General features: G+C 37.4%; 1 protein-coding gene across 5 annotated transcripts in view; it reads left to right on the forward strand.

Moving 5' to 3' along the window:
- The first annotated feature begins 523 nt into the window (after positions 1–523).
- AMMECR1 (AMMECR nuclear protein 1) overlaps positions 524–26,008 on the forward strand; it is a 107,929-nt gene continuing 82,444 nt past the window's right edge. For 2 of the 5 annotated variants that reach the window (XR_011329449.1, XM_069810966.1), the window contains exon 1: positions 543–856. Coding sequence is in view for 3 of the 5 variants with exons in the window: in XM_069810966.1 (XP_069667067.1) it covers positions 685–856 (172 nt within the window). In the remaining 2 variants the exon portion in view is untranslated. Of the gene's footprint in view, positions 857–880; positions 1,015–26,008 lie in introns of those variants that run through there. The other 3 variants (XM_069810969.1, XM_069810967.1, XM_069810968.1) reach the window with 3 other exon arrangements.

A 26,008-nucleotide genomic window follows, 5' to 3' on the forward strand; every position in this document is an offset into this window, starting at 1 on the left:
GTATAGAGATGTCAGTGCCTCCTCCAAGGCTGTGCCAAATACTCTGGCAATTCTTGATATTTTGTCCGTAAGTCAGTGTTTGCAGAAAATTTCCTAAAGTGTTATGTTATCCTTCCTTCCTTCCTTCCTCAAAACTCTACCTGAAATCCCTTTCACTCTATGGAACCAGGAATGGCTTAAAGGGGGTATTTATCATTTACCCTACATAGGACTGAACTTTCCAGGAGTTAGAACTGTGCAGTTTCCAAGACCTCTGCAAAACATCAGCTTGCCTGACTGCTTTGAAATTTAGGAAATAGGGCACTGCTATAAAATACTGTCACTACAGCACAGACATTACAGTTGAAAAGAACTTTTTTTGGTCATATTTCCTCTTCCATCTGCTATTGCAGAACTTTCTTCCATGCTGAACTCTTAAGGGTTAACTGGCATTGGGTGGAGGAGGGGGAAATCGGAGGTCAGCTCATGTTCTGATACCAGTGAACTCACAAGTTACTCCTTAAGCATGTGGTTTCATCCTAGGTTCTTCCTGCCAGCAATTTCTCACTTTAATCATACACCCACAGCAACCCAGATCTTTAAATTCAGCAATTCTTTCTCAGGTTTCAGCAAGTCATTGGCAGCCTGAGCTATTTTTGGGATATTTTCTCTACTGCAGATGCAGCTCAGGAAAACGCAGGGAGCATGCTAAAGACCTGCAGCTATTTGCCTTGTACAATTTGCTCATTTCTCTTTATTTCTCTGTTTTCCTGCACTGATCACTTAAAGGACAATCTCTCTTGCAAACAAAATCCCCGGAGCCTGATTAGAGGGACTGAAGGCTCCCAGACACGGATTGCCTGCCAGCCACAGCACGGTAAGGACATGGACACTTTTGGCTAGCCTTGCATTGCAGCTTTTTAAGCTTTGCTGAACGTTTATTTGTGTCCATCGCTTCCAAATCAACACTGCTGGCATGGCAGGCAGTCTCCAGCTCCTGGTCTCCATTTTCATTCCCTAAAATCCTCAGCACTTGTAAGTAACACATTTATACTCACCATCTCTTTGTGTGTTCTAGAAATCAATGACTGACACTAATATTGATCAGTTCCAGGGGTTGGGGTTTTTTCCTTACATCTGTTGGAGATCTGTAATTTGTAATCCTGATTGAAACTGTGGATATTTCTATTGCCTGATCCTCCCTATTTTAGGTATATTGTTAGTTTTATTATTTAGCTCAGCAAATTACTCAAATCAGGGAATGCTTTTATGTACAGTAGATGGAAACATTATTAAAAAGATCTGCTAGTGCTGATTTACAGTTATATACATAGCTTTCTTGTCTTATGTACTGGCTCTGCTATAATACCTTTAAGCTGCCACATAGCAGTTCGCTAACACTACAAAGACATATACAGCATAAAACAAATGCAGCAGACATAGCTGTACTAAAAATGAATAGGTTTTATCATGCAGTTCTTTTTATATATGCTCACAGAAATGCACCAAGTGAGCTCTGCAAGAATGGTGAGATTCCAATTTATAGGACATACTATTTTATTGAAATACTTGTAAAAATAGTTTAACATCCTCAGGGACATTTCACTTATACATACTACTGCAGGAAGGTGAACATAGTTCATGTCTAATGAATGTACCAACCAAATTCTGAGAATCTCTGGTGACAGAAATTGGAAAAGGAATTCTTTTGGTCCTTTCCTGTATTTCAGGCTTTTTAGAAAAACTGGAATTGCTTTATGCTTTATCCTTTCATGTTCAGTAATATGGTGATTGCAAACAGAGAATTCCCCTGAGGGTTTAATGTACATCATCCAAATATTTGACTGCAACTCAGTGTTTGTTGTCCTATTAGGAGAGGTTTTAGAAAGCTTGACTTTGCACTAGAGGTAGGGAGGCCTTCAGATAGAATAAGCAATCAAAGCTACCTGTGTCTGCTGCCAGAACAGACAAGAGCATACGGTACCATTGTAGCCCTTTAATACTTCCTATCAAAATGGTTATAGACATTACAGTCTGCAGCAGAAACAAAAGATAGCACAGCCTTTGAAACAGTATTTTAGGAACTTATTCAAACTTTGCCTTTCACCTTTTCAATACGGGAGAATTTTGTGTTCATTTTCTAGCTTGCAAATGTTTCTTGAGTGATTTATAAAACCAATTGGAGGGATGGGAGAAATCCTGTATGTGCACGAGTGGACTGAAGGTCTTCAATGTTTATTTTTCAGTATGGGAAAAGTTCTGATGTTGATATGCAAAGAATTAAAAAAAAAAAAAAAAAAAGCCATGCAGGATATAATGACTTACAACTCGAAGCACGAGAAGCAAAAAGTGAAAACTTCAACTGGTATCAATAGATTTAGGATCAGGCTCTGAAAGTGGTATTTTTGCTTCTGAAAGCCTCTCGTCAATTTTGAGACAATGTCTACGACACTGTCTATGTTGCTTCTGATCATAAGACTGGTCTCTGAGCCTGGCGCTCTCCTCCCACTGGTGAATCTCTGCCTCAGTTTCACTTAAGTCACTGATACTAAGTTAGCTTAATGAGAAATATGAATCAATCCTTTAGTCCTTAGTTCCATTTTATACTCAATCCCAAATGTTAGCACTCAGCTTGCTGCAAATCTTGAGACTCGACACATTTCCCAGAGACCACAGGAAGAAAGAAATTATTATAGCTGTTTTGCTGAAAGTTAGCTAAGCATTTGATTGTTTACTGTTATTAAGGAACTGGTATGTCATTAGACAAGTTACAAGGCATGCATGTAAATCTAGATCCCATTTCTCTCTCTCAGAAAAAAAGTTACTCTCAGCACAAGCAGAAGTCAACTGAAGGAAGTTCTACTGACAGGACAGGTCTGTGCAGAATTGAGTGTTTTGGGAATTCAGTGCAATAAAACTCAATACAGTGATACACCTGTACAGATAACCATTCAAGTGGTGCTTGTTTGGGCCCATTTTAGAAAATGTTGTACTAAATTTTGCCATTGATAGAAATTATTATTAGAAAGACAATGCATGTTATTTCACAATATGTGCAGAAGGGAAATAATCTGATTAATGAAAAAGCAGTTGCCATCTAGGATATATTAACTTTTTATTTTTAAAACAAACTGTTGCACACAGGAGCTCTCTGAAGTTGAAAAGCCCATCTTTGTCAGAGGAGGAATGTAGACCATGGGGATTAGCAACTCTCCAGACATTCCCAGCTGAGGATACACTCATGCTATGTTAATACACCTTTTTTTTTGTGCATATACGTTAAATCATCCACACACAAGATACTAAAGATAACTAAGTCTATAAATGTACTAATTTATAATGCAGCAGCAGCTGTGATGCCAGGCAATCCATAACTCATCCTTGATGGTCCTCGCCTAAAGACAAGTATATATAAAGGGCTAATGGATATCAATAAGGGCAATGGCTAAAGTGGAATCCATGCTGACTTACAGTAGAACTTGTTCTAGAGTCAGAACATGAGTCAAAACCACAGTTATTTCTTCACTTGAACAATCAAAGAAGTGGGTCCCTCCAATTTTAATGACATCCTCAGACACACACTAAAGTTACAATAAATAAGTTATTGTGCACGAGCACAGCCATGGTAATTGGCCAGTTACATTCTCTTCACCTGACTTATGTTTTTAAGTTTACTCTTTTCAATTTTAGCTTAAAATTCAGTTTAAAAAAAGGTTTAATTGGTCCTGCACTACTCTGTAAATGGCTAGACTAAAAGTGGCTATAGTCTCAATGGCTCCACTGACATACAGCAACTTACTACACTGCAACAACCTGATCAGATGGCTTAGCCCTTCATTAAAATTGAAGGAACAGTTTTATTTTTTCTGGCTGTCACTCTGCATCAGACTAATTCTATTAAATCCAGTTGAGGGGCTGGGTTGAAAGTGGAATCATCAAGAAAAAGTGAGTAGTACAAGAATTCTTCAAGGACTGGCTCTGACTTTTAATAGTCTCATAGAGCCGGGCTCTGCAGCAAACAACTGACAAATTTTCCTGGCGATACGTTGGGAAGGCAGCATCAATTTAGAGGAGGAATATCACAGACTAACAGAAATGAGAGGAAACGCAGTAGAAATTTAAGGCTCATCAGAGGCAGGAATGAGCAAATGAGGGAGCAGCCTAGAGTGGCAAGCTGCAGGCTCGTGTGTAAGGAGGTAGGCACTAGCCTGGCTAGTCCGAGGAGCTCAGCTTTGTCTTCTCGGTAGCTGCTAACCCCTGGCAGCACCAGCAGTCCCCAGCCTTCTCCCAGGTGGCAGCGGAAGCATGAAGATGCTCTGCAGCCCATTTCTGTCTGACCCTCCCATCTCCATTTCTTCCCACATCATCCCACAGCAGGAGCAGGCCTTGGCCTGCTTCTGGCTCTCACCTCAACCTCAGTCTCAGCCTCAGCTACTGCCTCTGATAACAGCTAGAGAAGCACAGGGAGGTAGTAAGGGCTACCTGGGAAGGATGGGAGAGGGGCTCCAGGGCCTGGACAACAGGGCGGGAGTGACACAGGAATGGAGACGCGACAGAACATCCTGGGAGGACTGTGGAAAGAGACAGGTAGACCAGCAAAGTGCAGCTGCTTCCACCCAACACTTCCCAATGTGATACAGCTGAGAAAAAGACAAATCCATTTTACAGTATGCCACTAAAGACACTAGAGACAGTATAGCACTGATGGCATCCTATAAGTATGTGTGAGTCCCTGTTTGGAGTATTATAAAGTTCTTGTCACTCACAATACAGAAAGATCAATATGTATCATAACAATGAGCCAGAAATATGACTGCTATTGGTAAAGATATCATCAGGGAAATTAATTATTTAAGACGTATGACAATGTTGGCCCAAAAAACCAAATATAAATCAAACATAGCAACTAGAATTAGGAAAATACACTGAAGCAGTGAGATGGGAGCAAGAATCCTACTATCTTCTTTTTTAAGATGGAGCATGATCAATTATCAAAAGCACTGTATGTTTTTGCAAGTTGCTGCAACACTGTAATTGCTCCAGGACTGTTTTCTAGGTCACTGTCATACATGTTAATATAAGTGAGATAAGAATCAGTTCTTGGACGTAATGCATGGATGAATGGATAGGTGCCGTAATTTACTTAGCAGATGTTGCTCGTTTTGACATCACTTGTATCTCTGTACAAGACTAAGATAATATTGATGTGATAACATCAGCCTCTTTAAGACACACAAATGAAACTAGCACTGTGAGTAGAAGAATGAATGGAGCAAACTTGATTCTTGTTGATATTCTGAAGAATCTAGGAAATCTGTTATGAGGCTGCACACATTAGGGTATACTGAATGTATCTTAAGTGTAAACAAGTACCAAAAAGTTATTTTCATATTAAGATTTTTCCCCTTTTGCTCAAAAACCGAGTTGACCTTGTAGTCCAACAGGCTGCCCTCTCTGTGTAGGGAGGGGAAGACGGTGGGCATAAGACTCTTACTTCTTTTTCCCCCCCAAAAAAAGAAATTGAATGCCACATGGATGAGAGACAGAGACTATAGCATAGATCTGGACTGATTTGCCTGTCTGACACCAAAGCAACAGACCTCAAGCACCAAGGCTAAAATTTTTATCAAAAACATGTCAGAGTATCATAACTCAGTTCCTATGTAGATTCTACAACTGCCATATAGATTACAGTATGTTTGGCTTGTATACTTTCAAGGTCTTTTCACAGGCTGCGGTATCGATAAAGAGAAGGCTCTAAGTAGCCTTCAGCAGAAATCAGCACCTTTGTTGCAATTAACCTTTACAAATGGATTGGCTGTTCTTTTCAAATTAACTTTTGAAAGATGTCCTTGCAAAATTTGTGGCTGAAATTCCATCCCTAAAACTGGAATCAGTCACTGCAAATTCCATAATATTCAAGTATTTAAATTATCTTGAGATTGTAAGGCAGTGAGGTCTCACAGCAGCAACAGGGAGTACAGTCTATCAAAGAGATCTGTTTAGAGATTACATGTCTGAGGCTACATAAAACAATGGCTACAAGAAACATTTCAACTGCAGTCACTGGGTAATTTTACCTTAACTGCACTGAAAAGAAATAAATCCACTGGATGAAAAGACTAGATTTCTGGCATTTAAGATATCTAAATTGTTGCCAAAAATAAGTAAAATTGTTGAAACAGGTAAGCTGGATATTTTAAAATATTACCTATATAAAGACTGACTCTGTTGAATCACTTAATAATTTTCCTTAAAACTAGTTGGGAAAACAAACCATTGTCATTAACGTTTCACGGATTTCAGTGACAATGCTTTGTAGTCTGCAAGATAGATAGATATAATCCCTGATACTATCTTTCTGCTTTCTAGACACTGGCTCCAGTTAAACACAGCTGCAGTAGACTCCTTAACTTTCCCCATCAAATCTGTCAAACTTTCTTTAGTCAGCTCTAGTAGATATTTCTCTGATCTTGCTGATTCTTGATTGACTTTGGTTTTACTGTATAAGATGATCAGGCCAGCAATCATAAGAAGGAGAACCATTAGCAAAGGTATCTAAAAATAGTATTCATTCTTGAAAGTCCAAGCCCAAGTCACTAAGGCAAGTCACTGACAGATACTAATGACACACAGCAGATCCTAACTCCAACTTCTCATTATGCAATATCCTCTGCTACCTTCTGTTCGTAACTAAAGTCACTAAGAATACAATATATCAATGCAGCAGTGGTCTACTAAATTATAAATACTACTTTTAACAAGGGTAACAAATGCAGGCAAAATTTGGCTCTCATTAACACTGTCTCTCATTTATGCTGTGACTATGACTTTCTTGATGCCAGACACAGTATTCAGCTGTCCGTCCTCAAAATCTGAAGGTATAAAAGGGTTGAAATGAATAATTTTTCTGTTTGCAAAGGAAAAACAAAAGGCCTCAGCTGGGAAAGAGGAAAGAGATTACCACTAAGTATGAGGAGGCCTTCAGATAAGATATTGATCTAGTCATATTTATGTCTAATAATTTAACCGGTTTAGAGTTAGACGGAAACAAATGATATTTCACCCTTGCAGAGCATGCTGACATCACACAGCCCCCAAATTTAGTTCTTTCACGCAGTTTGTCTGTGCTGGTGTTATTAATAGGCACACTAAAATGGGAACTTCACCCTGGCTCAGCTTTGACTCACTGAATGGCCTTGGGCGTCACATAACCTCTGTCTCCAGTGCTCTATCTGCATAATGCATTTGTCTATTTAGTGACTTTACAGAGTCATGGGGCAAATAAATGAGCCACTTCAAAGAATTTTTAGATTGTAATACACTGGCTTGCCTTATAATCCCTGTGCACTTTTATATTTCCTGACTTTTAACATAAACTTGCTTTTTTCATAAAAGCAACCAAACCGTTTAAACAGAAGGAAGAACTATTTAAAACTTCCAAATTAAGCCTCCTAGGATTAGTACCTCAAAGTAAGACAATGGAACCGTAGCCACATAACAAAGCTTGTAGTCTCACAGCCCAAAATATCTTTATTTGGTGATGTTTTTAAAAAAGCTCTTCACTGTTCAGGGGAAAGGGAAGAAAGAAGGAAGGTTAATTTCTCACCTTGCAAAGAAGAAACAGATAACATGGTCAGTAAAATCTGCACTGCAAAGTATGGTCTGGGCATACCAGATGGAAGAATCTGTCAACCAATATCTCATTTATTAAACTGGCAGGGAAAAGAGCTATATTATTTTGGAATCCAAACTGGCTCTGAGTGCATGACAGTCATATTCATTTGACTGCACCAGAGGACATAAATCCTCAGTGTAGCTGAGATGATTTGCCCAAAGGTAATCGAGTTAGTTATATGCTTAGTTAATTTTTTTCCGGTTGTCCATTGAAACTATTCAAATTTTCTAGCCTTCTCTAGATTATAACTTCTCTGCTCCAAGTCTGACCCTTTCTGTCTTAAAGAGAGAAAGACCCTCTCCTGTCAAGGAAGCCCCTGAGGGGACTTTTAAGACATTGACATGCAATACTCAAACGTTCATTTATTTATAATGGGAGCCTAAAGTAGATGCAAAAATAAATTATAGAGTCATCTGACATTAGTTGAAAATGCAAAGATGGACAAAGCAAGCACATAAATTATCAAAAGTTGAATAGTTCAACACTGGTTATTGCATCAGTGAATGCCAGGAGATAATCTCCATGCTGCAGCTTTACAAAGTCCAGACATTAGGCCAACTACTGATGCCTCATTAGATACAAGCAATTGAATCTTTCAAGGTGGTATTCTTTGGATGTTTACTCATCCATCATTTTCTTATTTTTTCTTATGAATTGATTTACTCTTTGCTTGGATTAGGGTCTAGATCAAAAATGAAAAGGGAGTAATGTAAAGGAATATTTATAATCCTGGGATACATAAGACATATGTTGAACAGCGTTGCCTTAACTAACTGAGCAGTGAGTTGTTCCCCAAAGTTAGGCCCTCTCAGCTATGCTAACCAGGAGCACAGATCTCCAGATAGCACAACTCCCAGAGAATGGTAAATGGCATTCCATTTCTAATTATATCACTACAGAATAGTGAGAAAAAATGATGTATTATCCAAACAGGGCTGCATGTAGATATGTATAAATGCATAACAGATGCCTGGTGTTGGAAGTGCTTTGTCCACTCCACAAGAAAAAAGAATTCAGAGCTCCAAACTAACTCACAGCTTGTGTCCTCATGGAACTTGGAAACAGGACAAGGAAAAAAACTCTAAAGCTGATCTAATCACTAATAATGACATAATTATTATTACATAACTACAAATTTATGATATATCTATCTAGTCTGACAATGCTATTTTAAGATGTTAATTCAAATGAGGATGCAAAAAAACCAAGGTCTGATTCATTTCCGGTACAAATTGGCAGTATTCCTGTTGACTTCAATGGGACATTTACTTTTTCACCCCAGCTCTAATTTTGGGTCAGCATCTTTCCAATATTTAGGATTGAGTTGCACCAGCCTAAAAACTACTCTTAAGTCCAAAGCAAGCATCTCCGGGGAGTTAGGGGAAAGGCATATTTTCATGTATCTGCATTTAGACAGAACATTTAGATTTACTCTTATTGGACTAACTTACCCATATAAAGAGAAAAGTTCTTAAAAAAATAAAATTAAATAGCCTCAGAGGCAGAGCAGCAAGAGCCAGTCTAAAATATCTATGTGACTCTTTTATATCCGGATAATCAGAAAGCAAGACTCAAAAGTTGCTTAATGGCTGAGCAAAATAAAGTCTGACATATAATTTGATGGCAATGGCTCTGAATGCCAGATGGAAAAAGGCACAAATCCTTAGCAAAAAGAGAATGAAAGATAATGGGAAATTTGGGTACACAGAGCCCCCCACCATGATCCTGACAGGTTTACTGCAGAGGAAACCTGCAGTCATGTTAAGCTGAGGAAAGAACAGAAGGAGTCCCTGAAATAGCGAATAATGAGGAAGAAAGAACAGGCAGACCCTTAGATACATGTAATCTGCTTGGGTCGTGTAAGCAACAATAATAAATTAAAATATTAAAATGGAATGAAATGTTTCTACTTTTTTGTTTTGCAGGAAATCGGATTTTGTTTTCATTGTGATGCAACCAAATGAGAGTTTCAAAACAGCAACATTTCCTGAGGAAGGGAAATTTTGAGTTGTGCTATGCAAAATACTTTAGTCATGTTAGTATGTGAACTGCAGTAAAACACAAAATATACTCCACTGTACTGCAACCCAAACTGTAACAGCAGTGAGACTAGAGGATCTGTGGTAGCCCATATCAAACCAAAAGTATTGCAACAGAAATTTCTTGATCCTGGAGAAAACACCATAAGTTGGGCTATCTTTATAATTGCTGTGATGATAAAGCATATATTTAGATACTTTACTGTATTATCTGAGTGATTTTGCCACAGAGTAGCTCTATGAAGGGAAAAATGAAGAGAGAACTGAGGCAGCCAAGTGGTCCATTATGTCTTCTCAGAAGTCAAAACAGTGAATCATTTATGATTAGTTCGATAAGCAAAACCACTGGTTCTAGAGCTTAGCTATAAATACATTTTTTTAATGTGGTTATTGATTTACTATTCAACGATGGTTGGTTAAAAGATGAGGTTGCCCAAGATCTGTATCCATTACCATTAAAGAGTAAGTGCCTAAGACTTGTGGATAGGTGCTGTTTATTGACTTTGATATATTGCATAAATATTGTGGCCATACGTCAATGACTCCATCAGGTCAGGGTCTGTTGCTCAAAACATTATAAATGTCAAACAAATTAAATCCCTGAATTAATATTTTATATATTAAAACATAAAAAGGAATACAAGTTTTATAAAAGCACAGACTTGAACAGTTGTTTCTGAACTGCTAGGTTACTTTCAATAATGATCACCTAAACTTCCATCCACTGTAACTATTACTTCGCATCAAAAACAAAAGAAATCGACTGGGCTCCATTGCCTAAATGGCACTGCAACTTTCTGCCACTAGAGTGTGTCAAGGCATATGTGAGGACTAAACCTCTTCATATTCCGTGTCGTTGAATTCATACTACTACCATAGCATTGGACAAAGAGAAGCTGCTTGAATGTACCATTTTTCTGATTTCCTGCTTGACTGCTAGAAATCGTCTTAAAGGTTGTACTCTTGAGGAAAGATCTCAACCCATTACTCTGTTTATGCTGGGCGTAGGGATTTTCATATAAATACTGAACAACACAGGCATCCAGAAACAGTCCAGCCAATTTTAAGATCCATTACACTGTGCCTATGTTTTCAGTTCAGTGTCAATGAAATATCCCTTCCAGGCTGAGACTCTTACTTTGATGCAATACAATAACCCTGTTATTTTGTATTGAAAAGTCAGCACATCCAGTCAATGCATGTAAATCTGTCCCTCCCTGCTTCTCTCTCTGCTGGATGTGTACAGTTGAACAGTTGCAGTAAAATTTGGGAAAAAAACCCCACATACCTATGCAAAACCTGAAAATCTGCTGTTGTGCTGAGAATGGAGATGCTCTGCTGTATTTAAGAAATCATTCTGAAGAGAAACTATAAAAGCCCCTCTCTTTGATAGTAAAAAAAAAAAATAAAATCAGAACAGTTAAAATTAGAAATGCGTAGGAATAAAGCATTGCCAGTATCAAACAGAATATGTTGAAATGTACACATTTGGAAATGCTAAAAATCAGGTTCTGCCTCCATACTTTACTGAAATCAAGGCTTGGCCCCTTCTCCATCTGTAAAACCGCACTGACAGCACTCCCTTCCTTTCTCTTTTTGCTCATTTTTGTCTCTTCAGATTGCAAACTCTTATTAGCTGTTTTGATTACAGAGGCTAGCTCTTAGTAATAGTTTTCCACTGCCCATACTGTCATCCTCTTGCTGGAGATTTTAGCTACTAGACCACCCTATTAACTTTTATTTAAAATACATTTAAAAAAAACCAAAAAACAATACAAACCAAAACAAAAAAAATCCAACACTCAAACTGAGAGATAGGAATCCTACACAAAAATTTGTAGTCACATACATGCTCAAGTGATGTTCTGAATGGAGACATGTACCACTTGATTTCATTATCTACTTTACTTCCCTTAGGAAAGGTCTGCTAAGCCCTTCTTGGAACCTGCATCAGCTTCCTGAGCTTCCCAAGGTCCACAGTGTTGTAGTGACAATGATGACTGAGCAAAACACCTTCTGAAATCCTTAAGGATCCTTCCAAGTCAGCCACATACATAGGGTCAATACAAATAATGGGAGAGGAACCCCAGACCTGGAGATTTAGCCTTCGAGTTGCCCAGATCAGCGTGAGAAAAAGAGAGAGCGCCTGACTGGGCACCTGGAGTTCTCATGTCCTGCTCTGTAACTTCACCTTAAAAATTTAAATGTTGTATTTATTTGAAATGAACTGGTGGCTGACAAGAGAACAAGGAACATGAAAGAGAAGAATAGGAACACAAAGTATAAGGGAAACATCTGTGACTGATAAGGTCTCTTTTACTCACTCGGTCTATACTGACCTAATGATACATTAGGTAGGTAACCCACAATCACATCAGAACTAAGAGATCCTTCTTTCCGTGTGTAGCCTGCTGAAATCACAAATCCTTGCACACTACATTTTCATCCCAAAGCACAGGAGTACAGCACAGGCAGAGCATGCAGCAAGGCTCAACGTCTAACACTGGTACAGCACAAGGGAGGAACTATTATCCTTACACACTAATAGAGGTGTAAACCAATGTCTTTTCACAAGTCACCTGAAAATTATCAGGACAGCGTGTCATGAAGATTTCATAAACAGAGCTGAGCAAGTGAAGTTTTCTCCAGTTAATAACCAAACCAAAAAGTCAGAAAGAAGCAAGCAGAAACCTCAGTTCACACAGAACTCACGCAGAATATTTTTTTTCTTACAAAATATAAACCTACTAATTTAAAATTGGGGCAACCTGAAATATTATATTTAATTAAAAATAAAATGTTTCATGCCATTTTTAAAAAAACTATATTTTACTTTTTTTCTAATTTAGACTAATTTTGAAGTGGAAAATGGTTTCAAAAGATCAAAAATTTCATTTAAGAATGTTAAAATATTTCCTTTAAGAACTGAGAAATTTTTTTCATATTTTTCCTATTATTTCACTTGAAACTGTTTGTCTAGTTCAACCTAATCTCAAAAATGGTCTCAGTCCTTTCAAACCTCTGTTATTCTAGGAATTTAAAAATAATTCAACATTTTTGTCCAGCTCTGTTCATAAGTTCCAGCAACATTTTGGCCCTACAGTCTTGGGAAAGGAAATACTCAAGAGCCTTTTGAAAACATCTTTCCGTTTCCTACCACTGTGTCCCTAGTTGATATTGCTTGTATCTTTGTGCAGCAGTAGCTCTGCCCTCACCGTGGCAGAGTCCCTCATTAAACATTTTCTAGAATTAGAGTGTGAAGGCTAGAAAGTGAACTTGCTGCTTTGATAAAGAGGGAAGAACACCCAGGAGAAGGTATTTAAATTATATCCTGAGGCGGAATGAAGTTGATTTATGTCAGGGATTATTTTTATCTCTCCAGTCAACTAGAAGTTATGCAGCAAAGTCTGCATAGGCACAGGCACGCAGCGTTGTTTTGTACCAGACTCTGACAGTGTCTGAAAATAAAGGAAACTTAACAGCAGGCGGAGCTCTGCCCTTCTGCAGCTCTCCAGGCAGTTCTCCCGGGAAGGGTTTCCCAAGCCAACCAACCACCCAGGAGCTGGCTCTGCTCAGGTAGGCACCAGCTCTACCCACTCCTCAGGGCTCGGGCAGCACAAGGCAGACTTGGCTTGCAGATTGCCAGAGGAAGGAGACTGTTGGGTTTGGCTCCTGCATCCACCGCTCCACGCTTGTCCTGGCATCATGATGACAGAAAAATGGGAAGGTTATGGCAGAATCCCGTGCCCTGTTCTTCACTCGCATACTGCCACTAAACATCTCTAATCTGTGCTGAGATCGGGGAGGTTGAACCACGAACACCTGGGATCTTTCTCCCTCCTTTTTGGGCTGGCTCTGACACAGGAAAGAATATATTCTTGCACCCCTGAGACCTCAACCCAAAGCCCACGACCTTTCCATTGATTTCGAAAATCCTTGGATAAAACCCTAACCAATTACCTCCGCAGAATTCCAACAGGAAAACATAACCAAAACCCCACAGCTGTGAAATTACCTCTGGAAGAGGAATGGCTATTTCCTCAAGATCTTTTTCTTTGAAAAAAGGCAGTGTATTTACTGAGTTTTTAACATGTAGAGGCATGTATATATTCAGTTGCCTGAAAGAACATGATCTAAAACATTCAACCTCTGTATTTAATTTTCATGGCTAGAGAAGGAAAATCAGTTAAAAGCTGCTAGAATGAAAAAATAGAGCAAATGTTTCCAAGCAGCCTACTAAAATAAATAAATTACTTGGATTTTAAAATTCCCTCGCAGTGTTCGAAATACAAACATTGCACCATATTTCCAGTGCTTGCAAGCAAGAATAAATTCATTATAAACGAATGTAAAACTACATTTACCTGTACCACTGGTGAACAAGCAGTGATGTGCAAGCTCATAAATAAGAAATTTAAATGCATTTGTATGTTAATAAATGTAATGATCTATATAGCTGAATTTTAATCATCTAGTGAATATAGTTCCTAAATTACAGAGGGTAAGGAACTAATTGGATTCTCCTCATCTTGTCTGTTGGCTGTGAGTAGCACATTGTGTGTCCCCTAGAACTGTGAAAGGACAACACTCTGGAAAAGGAAGGAGTTATATTCAGAGGCCATCAAGTAGCTTGAACTTTATGATGATGAGCTTTTTATCTTTTTTCTTCTTTTAAATTTTCTAAGTAAAAATACCACTTATTTTAAGAGACTCCCCATCCTTTGAAACAAATACAATTGAGAATCAGTGAGGTATGTTATAAAGAAAATTATCAAAATAGTAGCTAAAAGGAGTAGGTCTTAGAGCAAGTCACATACTTTAATCTCTTTGAAATTTCAGACAGCACATCTTCACAAGAGCTAAGATGTGATTTTACATTATTTAATACAAGTGTAGAGGTGCAGCGGTTATATATGTTTTCCTAATGAACCCATCTCTGAGTTCTTGACATTTTGAATCAGAGCAGCAAAAAGCACTGGAACATAAGATGGGGTAATGCAAAAATAAAAATTAAAAAAGAAAAAAAAATCTGTACATGTTTTCATATGGTTTCACATGGTTTTATATACCACCACATAATACGTGGTATATACATACTACACTCACAAGCTTTGTTCCTATCTTGGCATGAATTTTTATGACAACATTACTTGGAAGTAGAACAGAAAGATTATAACATGTATTACAGATTTAACACATATAAAAAGTGTTCTGCCAACTAAAATCCAAAATTTTCTTGAGTCCTATATTGTATTTGGTTATCTTTTTTTCCTGTTATGAGAGGAATCTCGTATCATTCCTATGAGATAATGACATCTAATAAGAGCAGATGAAATTTCTACAGCAGTTTGCAAGAAAGAGAACTATTTTTAAATCTCCATTTTACATAAACAGAGCTGATAATAGCAAACCTTCTGGTGAATAAATTATTAGCAATTAGCCTTAATTCGGGTAGTGTATACTACTGGAGCATTTCAGTGGTAGACAAATGCAATTTGAGAGAGGTTTGTTCTCTAGCAGTAAAATAACAGGCTGAGGTCACTTTAAACAAATGTTTGAAATGCAGTGTGTTATTAGTATCTCAATCACTGCCAATTGCCTTTACTTACTATAATTATTGTTTCATAAGATTTAGAACAAACATGTTTTGCTATCTGCTGCAAGAAAACATCACAAATTGAGGTGATTCAGATTGAGAGTTGTCTTATTGTAAGCACATTCTGAAGCCAAGGCTTTAATCCTAACATAAACTATTCAGAACTCCTCGTAACTGTACCTGTTTCCTTTAAAAAAATAAAGTAAATCTTGTATGAATTTTGCCCCTCTTCTCAGAGGTGGCTGCTCCTCTGATTCTCTTAGTCAGGACTCGACCATTCCAAGTATTAATTACCTTCTACCACTTTTACTTTACTAATTTTCCAGAAGGAATCTTAGTGACCACAGTTGTCTGACTTTGTCAAAAGTAACTAATTCACAGCTTTCTACAAGCTTTGTGGAGTGGATTGCCTTTTTCCACAGAAGGGTGATGTGACAGGCTACCCTTTTATACCTAGGATATTAAAAAGCAAACATTGGAATAACTTACTTGCAATCTAATGCCTTGGTAATGAACAGAAAAATACCCGATAATGTTTCTCATGGTAATTTTTTGCGCACTGATGTTGGATGATAACCAGCAGTGGCCTTGCTGAGGGAGCATATGGTTGACCAGAGATGATGTGACATTGACTTTAGTGACTTACCCAACATTTTTAAAGCAGACAGTCTTTTGATATCCTAACTTCTAAGTGGTTATAGTAAGATAATGCCATCAGATTTTTATAAGTAAAAAGTACATACATTTTCCATTGTCATCAGCTGGAGAGCTATCACAGCATTTCTCTTCTTGTGCACTTGTTTATAATAACAATTACCTCAAATATTGACAATCATAAATACATTGTAAAATTAAATGCTCTATAAACAAGTAACTGTCTTTCCAACAGATGTTAAATGTTTTAAAATAGAAACTTTAAAAGTTTCATAAGAAATGCATTCATAATGTATCAGCTTTGCAAAAAAAAAAAACCCAAACAAACCTCCAAACTCTTAATTTATCTCTCGGGGGAAAAAAGGTGTATGTAGGATAGTTAGCATGAATGGCTATTATTATCTCCTTGGTCTTGGAATCAGAATGTATGAATACAACAGTTCATACCATGCACTTCATACATCACAGACAGAACAGGTTTCCTGCATTGTCCTCATGGGGCCCATAAGAATTGAAACTCTGCATTAAGGCAATAAATGCAATCAAACCACATACTTCAGCCAGCAATCCACAGGACTCAGGAAGGAGTTAGCTTCCCTGATGCACAATTAGTTTCCCTGCTACACAATTAGTTTTTATCTATCGGATTTAGGTTTTGGTATTTTTCACCTCCCTCTGAAGCATCAGCTCAGCCCTAGTTGTCTGGACATACATCCAAACTCCACCCACTCAGATCAAGTCAGAAGTTAAATCAGACAGTGCCAACAGACTTTTAAAATTAAAAGCAATGTAATTCAGCAGTGTATAAATAATATTCTTCCACTGGCAGCTATGCAACTTCTCAAGCTCATCTGGTGATTCTTGTTCCAAAGCAGAAAAAAAAAAATTTTATCTTCACTTAACAGTTTCTCAAATAATTCCACAAACTGAGTATAGCACAACCAGCTTTTCTGATATTTTGATTTATTTTTCCCTAGTAGTGACAACTATATAAGTAGGACTAGAAAAGTGTACTATTATGTTACAGAATTCTGTTTTGGTTAATGTATTTATAGTCTTCATGACCCTTTTCATGACTGTACAGCATGGCCTCACCCTCCACAGTCCTGAGACCCTTCCCTCTCTACTTCCTCCCTACTCTGCATTTTTTGTTTCTACACCCCTTTTTCTCAAGCACACAGCCTAGGCCAGTCACAGAGTCCACCTCATGATGGACTGCACCTTCAGACCTCTGAGTGAAATACAAGTATGATCACATTTGATATGGCTTCTTTTCCTCCTGATACCAGCATGACAACACAGTTGATGGCAACATAGCTGTGTTAGAGCCTGGGCTGCTGCTAAGGAGAAGGGAACTTGGGAAAACATGGTAGCAGTGTGACTTTAAAATCTATATGCACACAAGGTCTTTCACACGTCTCCTTACCTCTATACTGGGAAGAGGAATACAGAAGTCACATACGGCATTATTTCTCTATTCCTTGGATAACCAAAGAGGGCTACCCATGGGGTCAGAATTCATACAGAAAATCCCAGTCTTCTTCACCTCCATAAAGGCTATCAAGATCACATGTAAGATTCCGGGAGACAAGAATTCTGCAACTCTCTAGGTGCTGACAGCACTTAGAACAATCTTAATTTGATCTACTTCTGATCCCTTTTCTGTTTATGTCCTTGGTACAGGTAATTCAAAGAACAGGATTTTCCTTATCCCCCTTCTCCTCCTCTGCAAGTCCTCTGTGTTGTTCTCTGAACTTTGTTCTTGGCATCTCTTACTTCTCTCTCTGTCTGACAGGCAAGGCAACCTTTGGGACCCTTGTGCTCTTAGTGTCACCACAGGGCAGAGGTTACCATTCATAGAAGAGCTGTCTCCTGCTAGGCTGAGTGGTATGCTAATGTGACAGCTTGGCAAGTATTTGAGAATGTCACTTCTAGCAAAATAACTGCCCTGAATGGTATTTGTCATATATATAACCACATATCCATCAACAAAAAAAGCCCTACAAAATTCAGCTCTAATATATATTTCAAATGAGATACCCACAGGCACTTATAACATGAGTACATGTCAGTAGCCATATGTGCTGTAATCCTCCTCTTTATACATATACCCAGCATAACCCTTTCATGCACCATATATCTAATCTGTATTCTCTGCTCTGGAAGCAAGATTAATCTAAAAATTTCAGAATTAAATGCATTAAATAGAATATGCATCTTCATTACTTTGGCTACCAAGCAGTTAAAAGAATATGGCAAATGACCAAATCATCAGTCTGCCATTCAGTTTCAGCTATATGCTGTGCTACCATTTCATTTCAGGTTCTTCAAAGCCCTGCAGCTGAAGTACAGCCGGGTATTTAATGCAGAATTGTATCTTTTGGGGGAATGTGTTATTTTTAAATGCTTAATAATTATGAATTCATTTGCCATTCTTTTTATAAGCAGGGGATCATAATGAACTCATCTGTTATTCATGTGAATGTCAAATGTGTTCCCACAGGAGTTTTAGTCTAATTCACTATTAGTTAGTGGACTCATAAAATAAAATGCTATCCATTTTTTACTCTGAACATGTAACGCTTGGTAATTGTTCACCAAAGGGCAAATGTAATATTTTTCTTTGATAACTTTCAGTTCTGATTTAACCAGGTAAAGAACTAGGTTAAAAGTAAGGGTACCTTTAGAAACAGTTAGAACTAGATTTGATAAGCTGTGGTCTTCCATTTAAAATGCAATGAATGAGATTATCATGAGCTAGTATTGAAAAATGTAGATGTATTATACTATAAGCTTACATGCTTGAACTACATGCATTTAACATAACAAGACAAACTATACCCCATGCCTATATATAATGCCTAATGATTGTTCAATGAAAGACACATTTTCAGTATTCATGAGGTGATCACAACAGTTTTCATGCAGCTGTTCTAACGCAATAGAAAATTTAGAGGTGAGATACTTACAGGTCACCGCAGGATTTGAATGTGATGACACTGGACAGTGGGACTTTGACCTGTGAAAACAAACACAAACTAAGCAATAGAAAAACAGAGAATTCAGACTTTGATTTTTTTTTCCAGAGAGTAAAATACATGGAGTTTTTTATTAAATTATTTCCAAATTTCTAAATCCAATCTAAACTGAACGTTAGCTATAAGAACTTACCCCATGAAGTGATAGCCCTGAAATATTTCAGGAACAGTCCCTTAGATTTGACATGCTGTGCTAGGCTTCTCCTCAAGTATGTCACAGTGCCTCTTCCAATCTTGAAATGCTCTTTAGAAATGCTAACCAAAATGAATGAATGAATGATTATAAAGGTGCATTTTCAAGGGAGATGGTAAGAAATCCAGAATGCCATTTGTAATTGGAACCACTAGATTAATATATTTATAGTTTTACTTCAAAATACACAAGTAAAGGAGTTCTTTTTTTCAGTTGAAGTAACAGAAGGGTATGTTTTTAGTGTTAAGGATTATCTCAATTACTTTCTTCTGCATGGAAATGGTCATTTCCTCAAATCAAATGTACAGTGTTTAAATCAAAATATGTTACCCTTATGCAATCTCTGGCAGTCAGTAGGTTATTAGAATATTATCCACGAAGAAACCACTGAGAAAAACAAACATGCAAACCAAAAAGCTCAGATGCGAGTCTTGATGATCAGAGATATTTCTAGATGTTAAAAATTGTAACTTCACATTTTGTAACAGTTAGCAGAAAAACATAATAAGCAACAGTACTTCTTGAATACTATGACTTCTTTCATAGTTCAAGAAATACTAATTACTCTTTTAAAATACTTTTTACTTTGTTTCAATAATGATCACAATAAAAACAAAAGGTCTGCTTTAATTGCTGTAATGTCAGATAGGAGGGACTGAGTTAATATAGATCATGTGAAAATAAGAATATCAGAAATAGTGAATGAAAGAAAGAGTACACAGGAGGGCTAACACTGCTGTGCCAAGAATTGGGTGAAACTTTGTTGAAGCTTGCATGCTTTTTATTCAAAATGAATGTATTTATTTTATACATGAAATAACTGTGACAAAAATTATCACCACCAGCAGGCAGCCTGAAGGCCCTTCCCTAGAGTGAGAATACAAATGTGGGAGATAAGAAGAATGAGAAGACATACAGTTTTGTTTAATGGAATTTGTGTGTGCATGGACACGTATCTATATAAATACCACTTTCCTTGAAAGCAGAGGATACCTCAGGAGGCCTAGGAACAGACAAATCATTCATCAATTTACAAGGGAACCTACAGGTTTAAAAGGCCTGATTTTGAACTCATCATTCTGTAACAGTGAAATTCTATTGACTTCATTGGAGTAATTTGATTTATACATCTCTGAAAGGAGAATTGACTTTTGCAACACAAAGTACATTAGAAAATATTATGCTGGAGAACATGAATTCTACAGAAAGGAAGCAGTAAAACTAATGAATAAGTAACTATGAATAAGTGAGATACAGAGTGCTACCACTTCCCACAGATTCAATTTCATTGAGAAGCTTGCTGGACTTGGGGTTCAGGCTTGCTAGTCTCCTCTAAAGCCTTAAGGATACAAGCAAGAGTTACGGATGTGGTGCACATGAGCTGTTTAGCTTTTCCTACCACACACAAAAGGAAAAAAACGAATCTGCAGGACTGAATACTTGAAAGCAGATTGGGGTGAGGGCGAGAGATGACTCCAAAGTGCCGTGAGGATCAGCCTTACTGGGGCTCCACTCACAAACTGCCAAAGATGAAAGTAACAACCGCAATAAGAAAGGTTTTGCTGGAGCTCTGCTGGCTTTTTGCCACAAAGGGTAACATCTGCTATTAATTAACATTCTATTTATATCTCTAGGCTCTTTTAGGACAATGTACTTAGTGCTTTTAGCAGTTATAAGTTGATAGCACTGGAGCACCAGCACCTTTAGGGCAAAACGCTGGCATTTGTCAGTTTTTTCTTTGCATGGAAAAAGAGAAAGATAAGTGCACCAAAGTGACATAAAGGGTGATTTTATAAAACTAGTCACAGAAAGGAGGATCGATGTGACATTCATGGTGACATGTACAGATCAGAAGCACTGGAAGATATAAGGTTAAGTAATTTAGGCACTGAGTATAAAGAATGCTAATACTTCTAGGGAAAAAGGAAAAAAATACATTCAATAAATAATACTATGTTACAATACTGAAGAAGGAGAAATACTTATGACTGACATGCATATGTTTATAAGCTGCAATAGTCTACTGCAGCTAATGAACATTCTTTCAAAACAATAGCGAAGACATTTCATGAGGCGTGACTAAAAACATCCAATATAATGTGATCAGATGTTTCCACCTGGAAGAGTGGAAGTAGTTGTTGGCCATCTTAAGATTAACAGGTTCTTTTATAGAAGTTAGAATGGTAAAGGGCAAGCAGAAGGATTCACTATTTTTTGCTGCTCACAAAGATTAAAGAAAACAGTTCTTCAGTCTTAGGAGAAAAGAACAGTATATCTCTTTTCTCTGAAAGGAATAGAGAGATGGCAGCTTCAATGCTATCTGAGCAGCATAAAATACCAGAGCAAGGGAGCATGAACCTAAGCTAAGAACTGGCCATTAGAGGAATGGAGGTGGAATTCCTTCACAACAAAAGCTAGATAACATGCAAAAACATAGCAAAAGCAGCAGCTAGAAGAAATTAAATCATTTCACAAGAAAATTAAATAACATCTGAAAAAGGAAGCTCAACACAGTCTTACATCAAAAGGAAGATCAAAATTTATGCCCGTTAGCTTCCTTACATGGGAGCATTTCTGTCATCCTAATCAATTAACATTGTTAACAATCAATTAACATTGCTAACATTCCCCTCTTTTCTGAAATTTCTGCTCCTTGCATTAACTAAATTTACATGAAAGTTTCATTTTTGTGTTTTTAGGTGAGATATGAAATCAAGTGCTGACCACTTGGGATGGATAAAGATCTAGTGCAATTCTTAGAAACAGGCATGTAATTGTGGTGTCCTGATCAGATTTTAATTCTCAGCAATTGCATTCTATCCTCCTAATTTGCTCATTCATTTGAAGACTAATGATTACATTTTTTCCTAATACACCTCAAATGTTGTGTCCTATTCAATTGTTGCTTCGTTTCATTAGGGGTGGCTGTATGACTGCACTGGCTAAAGAGACACCTATATATTGTTCTAAATTTATTAACTTAAAAATCTTAGAGCTAGCCCTTTAGACTCTTCAGAAATGAGAAATGCTGTTAATACATATGGTTGCTCTACACTAGTGGAAAACATTTTGTGAAGGAGACCAACTACAAACAGCCATGTCAAAAAACATGTCCTAAGGCTTATTATTAATGTATCAGCTAGCATAAATCACTGTAGCTCCACTGACCTCAATGAAACCATGGTGAATTTATACTGAGAATACAGCTATGTAAGCTACATCTTTTTTTATCACTGTACAATGGAAAAATACATTCAAAAAGCATAGGATATTACATTAACATAATATTTGAGGAACATTCCAGCTCACAGAATTAAGTTAAAAGAATTCCATTAAAAAGCTACTACTAGTCTCACCTTTCATTTATTTCAAGTGCTTTGATCCTTAGGTTTTTAATTAAATAACTTTTCTGACTCCATTGACACATTTAATGTGTTTATATCTAGTTAGAAAACTGTCCAGTCCTAGATATTTAGTTTGACAAATAACATTTTAGAATACATGGTGGTTTTTTGGTTTTCTTGTTTGTTTGGTTTGGGGGGTTTGTTTGGTGGGGGCTTTTTTTTGTTTGTTTTGGGTGTTTTGTGGTGTTGTTTTTTTTAACAAACTGATGCCCAGTTTTGCAGTGCAAGCTCCATGCACAGATGGTTTAACAGGACCAAACCCTAAATTTGCGTAAGAGTGAAAAATGTCTGTAAAACAATGTTAATTTTAAAATAACACAGATTGGATTCACAGTATGGTGAAATTATAACATAGCTCAAAATATGAAACAGGGCCAGGATTCCAGTAACACAACATGTGAGGACCTTTTGTCTGCTGGCTGGTATCACATCCTGAGATGAATTTTTGTACAAGATTTTTTAGAAGAGACTTCAATAGGGGCTTGATATATGGAACAATAGCAGGATATGGCCTCTAACTGGTAGGAACAATTACTGTTCTCAGACATGTGCAAGTTAACTTTCATTAACTTCACTGGATTTTGTGCACACTTTCTGGCCTAGATTCAGAGCTGCGTCTAATTTCTCCTGGGGACAGCTGAAACAGGGAGCGTACTGAAGAATAGTAACTATTCTGTCGAAGCAGAATATACTGAGGAAAACTCACATGAGCCTCAAGAGTGTGATAGACCAGTTTGGGAATAATGTGCTAAAGTAATACAGGCAAACCCACTTTCTTCCCAGCTACACCCATAATGCCTTGTAGGCTGCAGGGCAAGGGAAGAGTTGTCTAGACTGTCTCCACAACGGGTGGAAACTCCTCAAACCAAAGGAATTCTCAGCATGTAAATCTTCCAGTTTTACGGCAGGCCCATCCAAAAAAGATCATTATGATGGGAAGATACAAAGATAGAATTTAACCTTTGAATTTTGGGAGATGTAAGTACAGACTCTTCTCTAGAATAATAACTAACTAGAATAATAACTAACAACTTCATAGAGATGCTAGCTGTTCACACTGTTCAATTTTTGGAGTTTGGTTTTTACAGAATTAACTGTGGTATAATGTTTCCTTTAGTTCTAAGAAAGTGGAAAATGATATATTTTGAAAAGAGGGCTTTCTGTTTCCCTTTCTTTCATTCCCTAGCTCTGACTTTTCTACAGTCTCAAGCATGAACTACTTTGTGTCACTTTCAAGGCCCTTTATCCACCCCTTATCTTTCATATCTTCCCTCAACTGGCTTTCTTCACCTATTATTTAAAATTCAAACACTTCTGTGATTTCTGACAGTTTCCCCATAAGTATGTGCAATGCCACGTTAGGCTGCACGTTCTCATTTTTCACCACTACTGTTTAAGCTGCCCAAGGCTATTAATTATCAATTTTGTATAGCCACTCCAATAAGCCAGCACAGATTTTTGCGCAGCCCTCTGATAAACCAGACTGGAGAACTGATTTGGCTGAAAAATAATCGAGGGGAAAGAATAATTGTTTTTCAGCTTGATCTTCTGCCTCACATCTGCACAAACAGCTGCATGAACACAACAGAATGGGTGGGACAGGAAAGAGAACAATTAGCTGAGGTAGAGCTGCTTAAACCAACATTACTACTACTGCAGAAATGCACATGGAACCACAGCCTGAACGTGCTATTTTAAGTACCCTTTTAAATCCCTCACCTGTCACAGTGCCTATTAAAAGAATTGATACTAATAAGGCAAGGATTATATCACTCCTGCTTACCGATGCAGCCCAATTTTGGCTCATTGTTTCCTTGATCTGGTTGTTCTTGGCTTGTAATTAGATTGTAAGCTGCTGAGAACATAGATCATCTTTTAGCCTGCTTGAGAACAATCTGACTTTAGTCAGTCAGTACAAATTTTACCTTGGATTCAAAAGGAATTGGATCGGGTCTGTTAGTATACCATTTCCCTCAGATACTAGCCATTCTTATTTTTTTCAGATGGGCAATCCTTCAGAGCAGCTTTGGATCACTGAAAAATACCTTTCTGCAAATAATTCTATTTTTCTTATCATATGTCTAACGGTTCTTTTCAAGAATCATGGGTTGTGATTTTTAATTAAAAAATTAATTTCAATCTCTCACTTGTAGCAAGTGACAACTCTAAAATCACTGGGGCTTTAGAACATGAGGTAAGCAATAGTGCTAAACAGCAGGAGTCATAAAGGAGAGCTACATCACACCTAATTTAAACTGATCTAATTGCACTACCATACTGACTCTGTTCGTACTGCTAAAAGAGTTTGGTTTTTATACTGAGTTCACTCAGTACATTTGACTGCATATGAGGCACAGCATGGTCATCAACCAACAGGAGAAAACCTGCAAAAGTTAGCAAAATATAGAAGTACTACATGCATGAAGGAACTGAACACATTCAGGATTCCTTTTAGTAAGAAATTTAAGGGTCCTTGATGCCTAACCGAAGCAAAGGGCCAATGAAACAGATGCTGCAGTTAACTGAAGCTGTCTTAGCCAAAGAATAAACTCATCTTCAAATATAAATGGAAATTTTCCATTGAGCTATGAAAAATGTTTTGCGAGCCTGCAGTTCTCTCCACTTGAAGATACTGACAAAAATATTTGGTAATACAGTTGTGTCTTCCTGATTCCACTAAACAATAATTTCCACAGTTGTGTTTGTACATTTGCTGTTGTCTCTAGGAAAGAGAGATTTGGTATACATTATGACATTGCACTGAGGTAAAATAGGAGCACAACTATAGGCAAAGACAGCAAAGAACATCAGCAGAGGTAGAAAAAGTAAAGTGTTTTTAATGAGTAATATATTTAATTTACCCTTTCATTCAGGGACAATTGTAATACAATATTTAATTAAAAGGTGATCGCTGTGCACTATCGGTAGTCTTGATACTGCATAAGGATATCAGTCCTAGCTCTGAGACTTACACTGAACCTTACAAATATCTGTCCCAGTGGAGTGAATGATTTGTATTTGCGTCCGTATCATAATGTTTTGCAATTACTTGATATTTTTATGAACGTTGGTATTAAATAAAGTAGGATGGTAAAAAAAAATAGAAAAAGCCAGAATTCAATACCTGGAGAAACTATTTTCCCAAAAGCAACAGAAGGTGTCACTGCTAACTGATTTTAAACAAATGAATCCCATAAGTGGAAAACACTGCCTTTGTTTTGAGAGAAACTTGCAAGTTGCTTGAGAGAGGGTAACTGGGTTCCCTTCTCAAGTATTCTCCAGCTCCAAACATAAACATGACATTTAAAAATGGAAAAGACTGCTTTACACCATCTAATTCTTCTCCTTTCTGTTTGCTATTATTCCCTGCAGCTGTTTCACCTCAGGCTATGACTCACAAAGCAAGAGAAGTTTAGGCCAGTATTTG

This window comes from Haliaeetus albicilla, chromosome 23 (genome assembly GCF_947461875.1).
Source record: "Haliaeetus albicilla chromosome 23, bHalAlb1.1, whole genome shotgun sequence".
Taxonomy (NCBI): Eukaryota; Metazoa; Chordata; class Aves; order Accipitriformes; family Accipitridae; genus Haliaeetus; species Haliaeetus albicilla.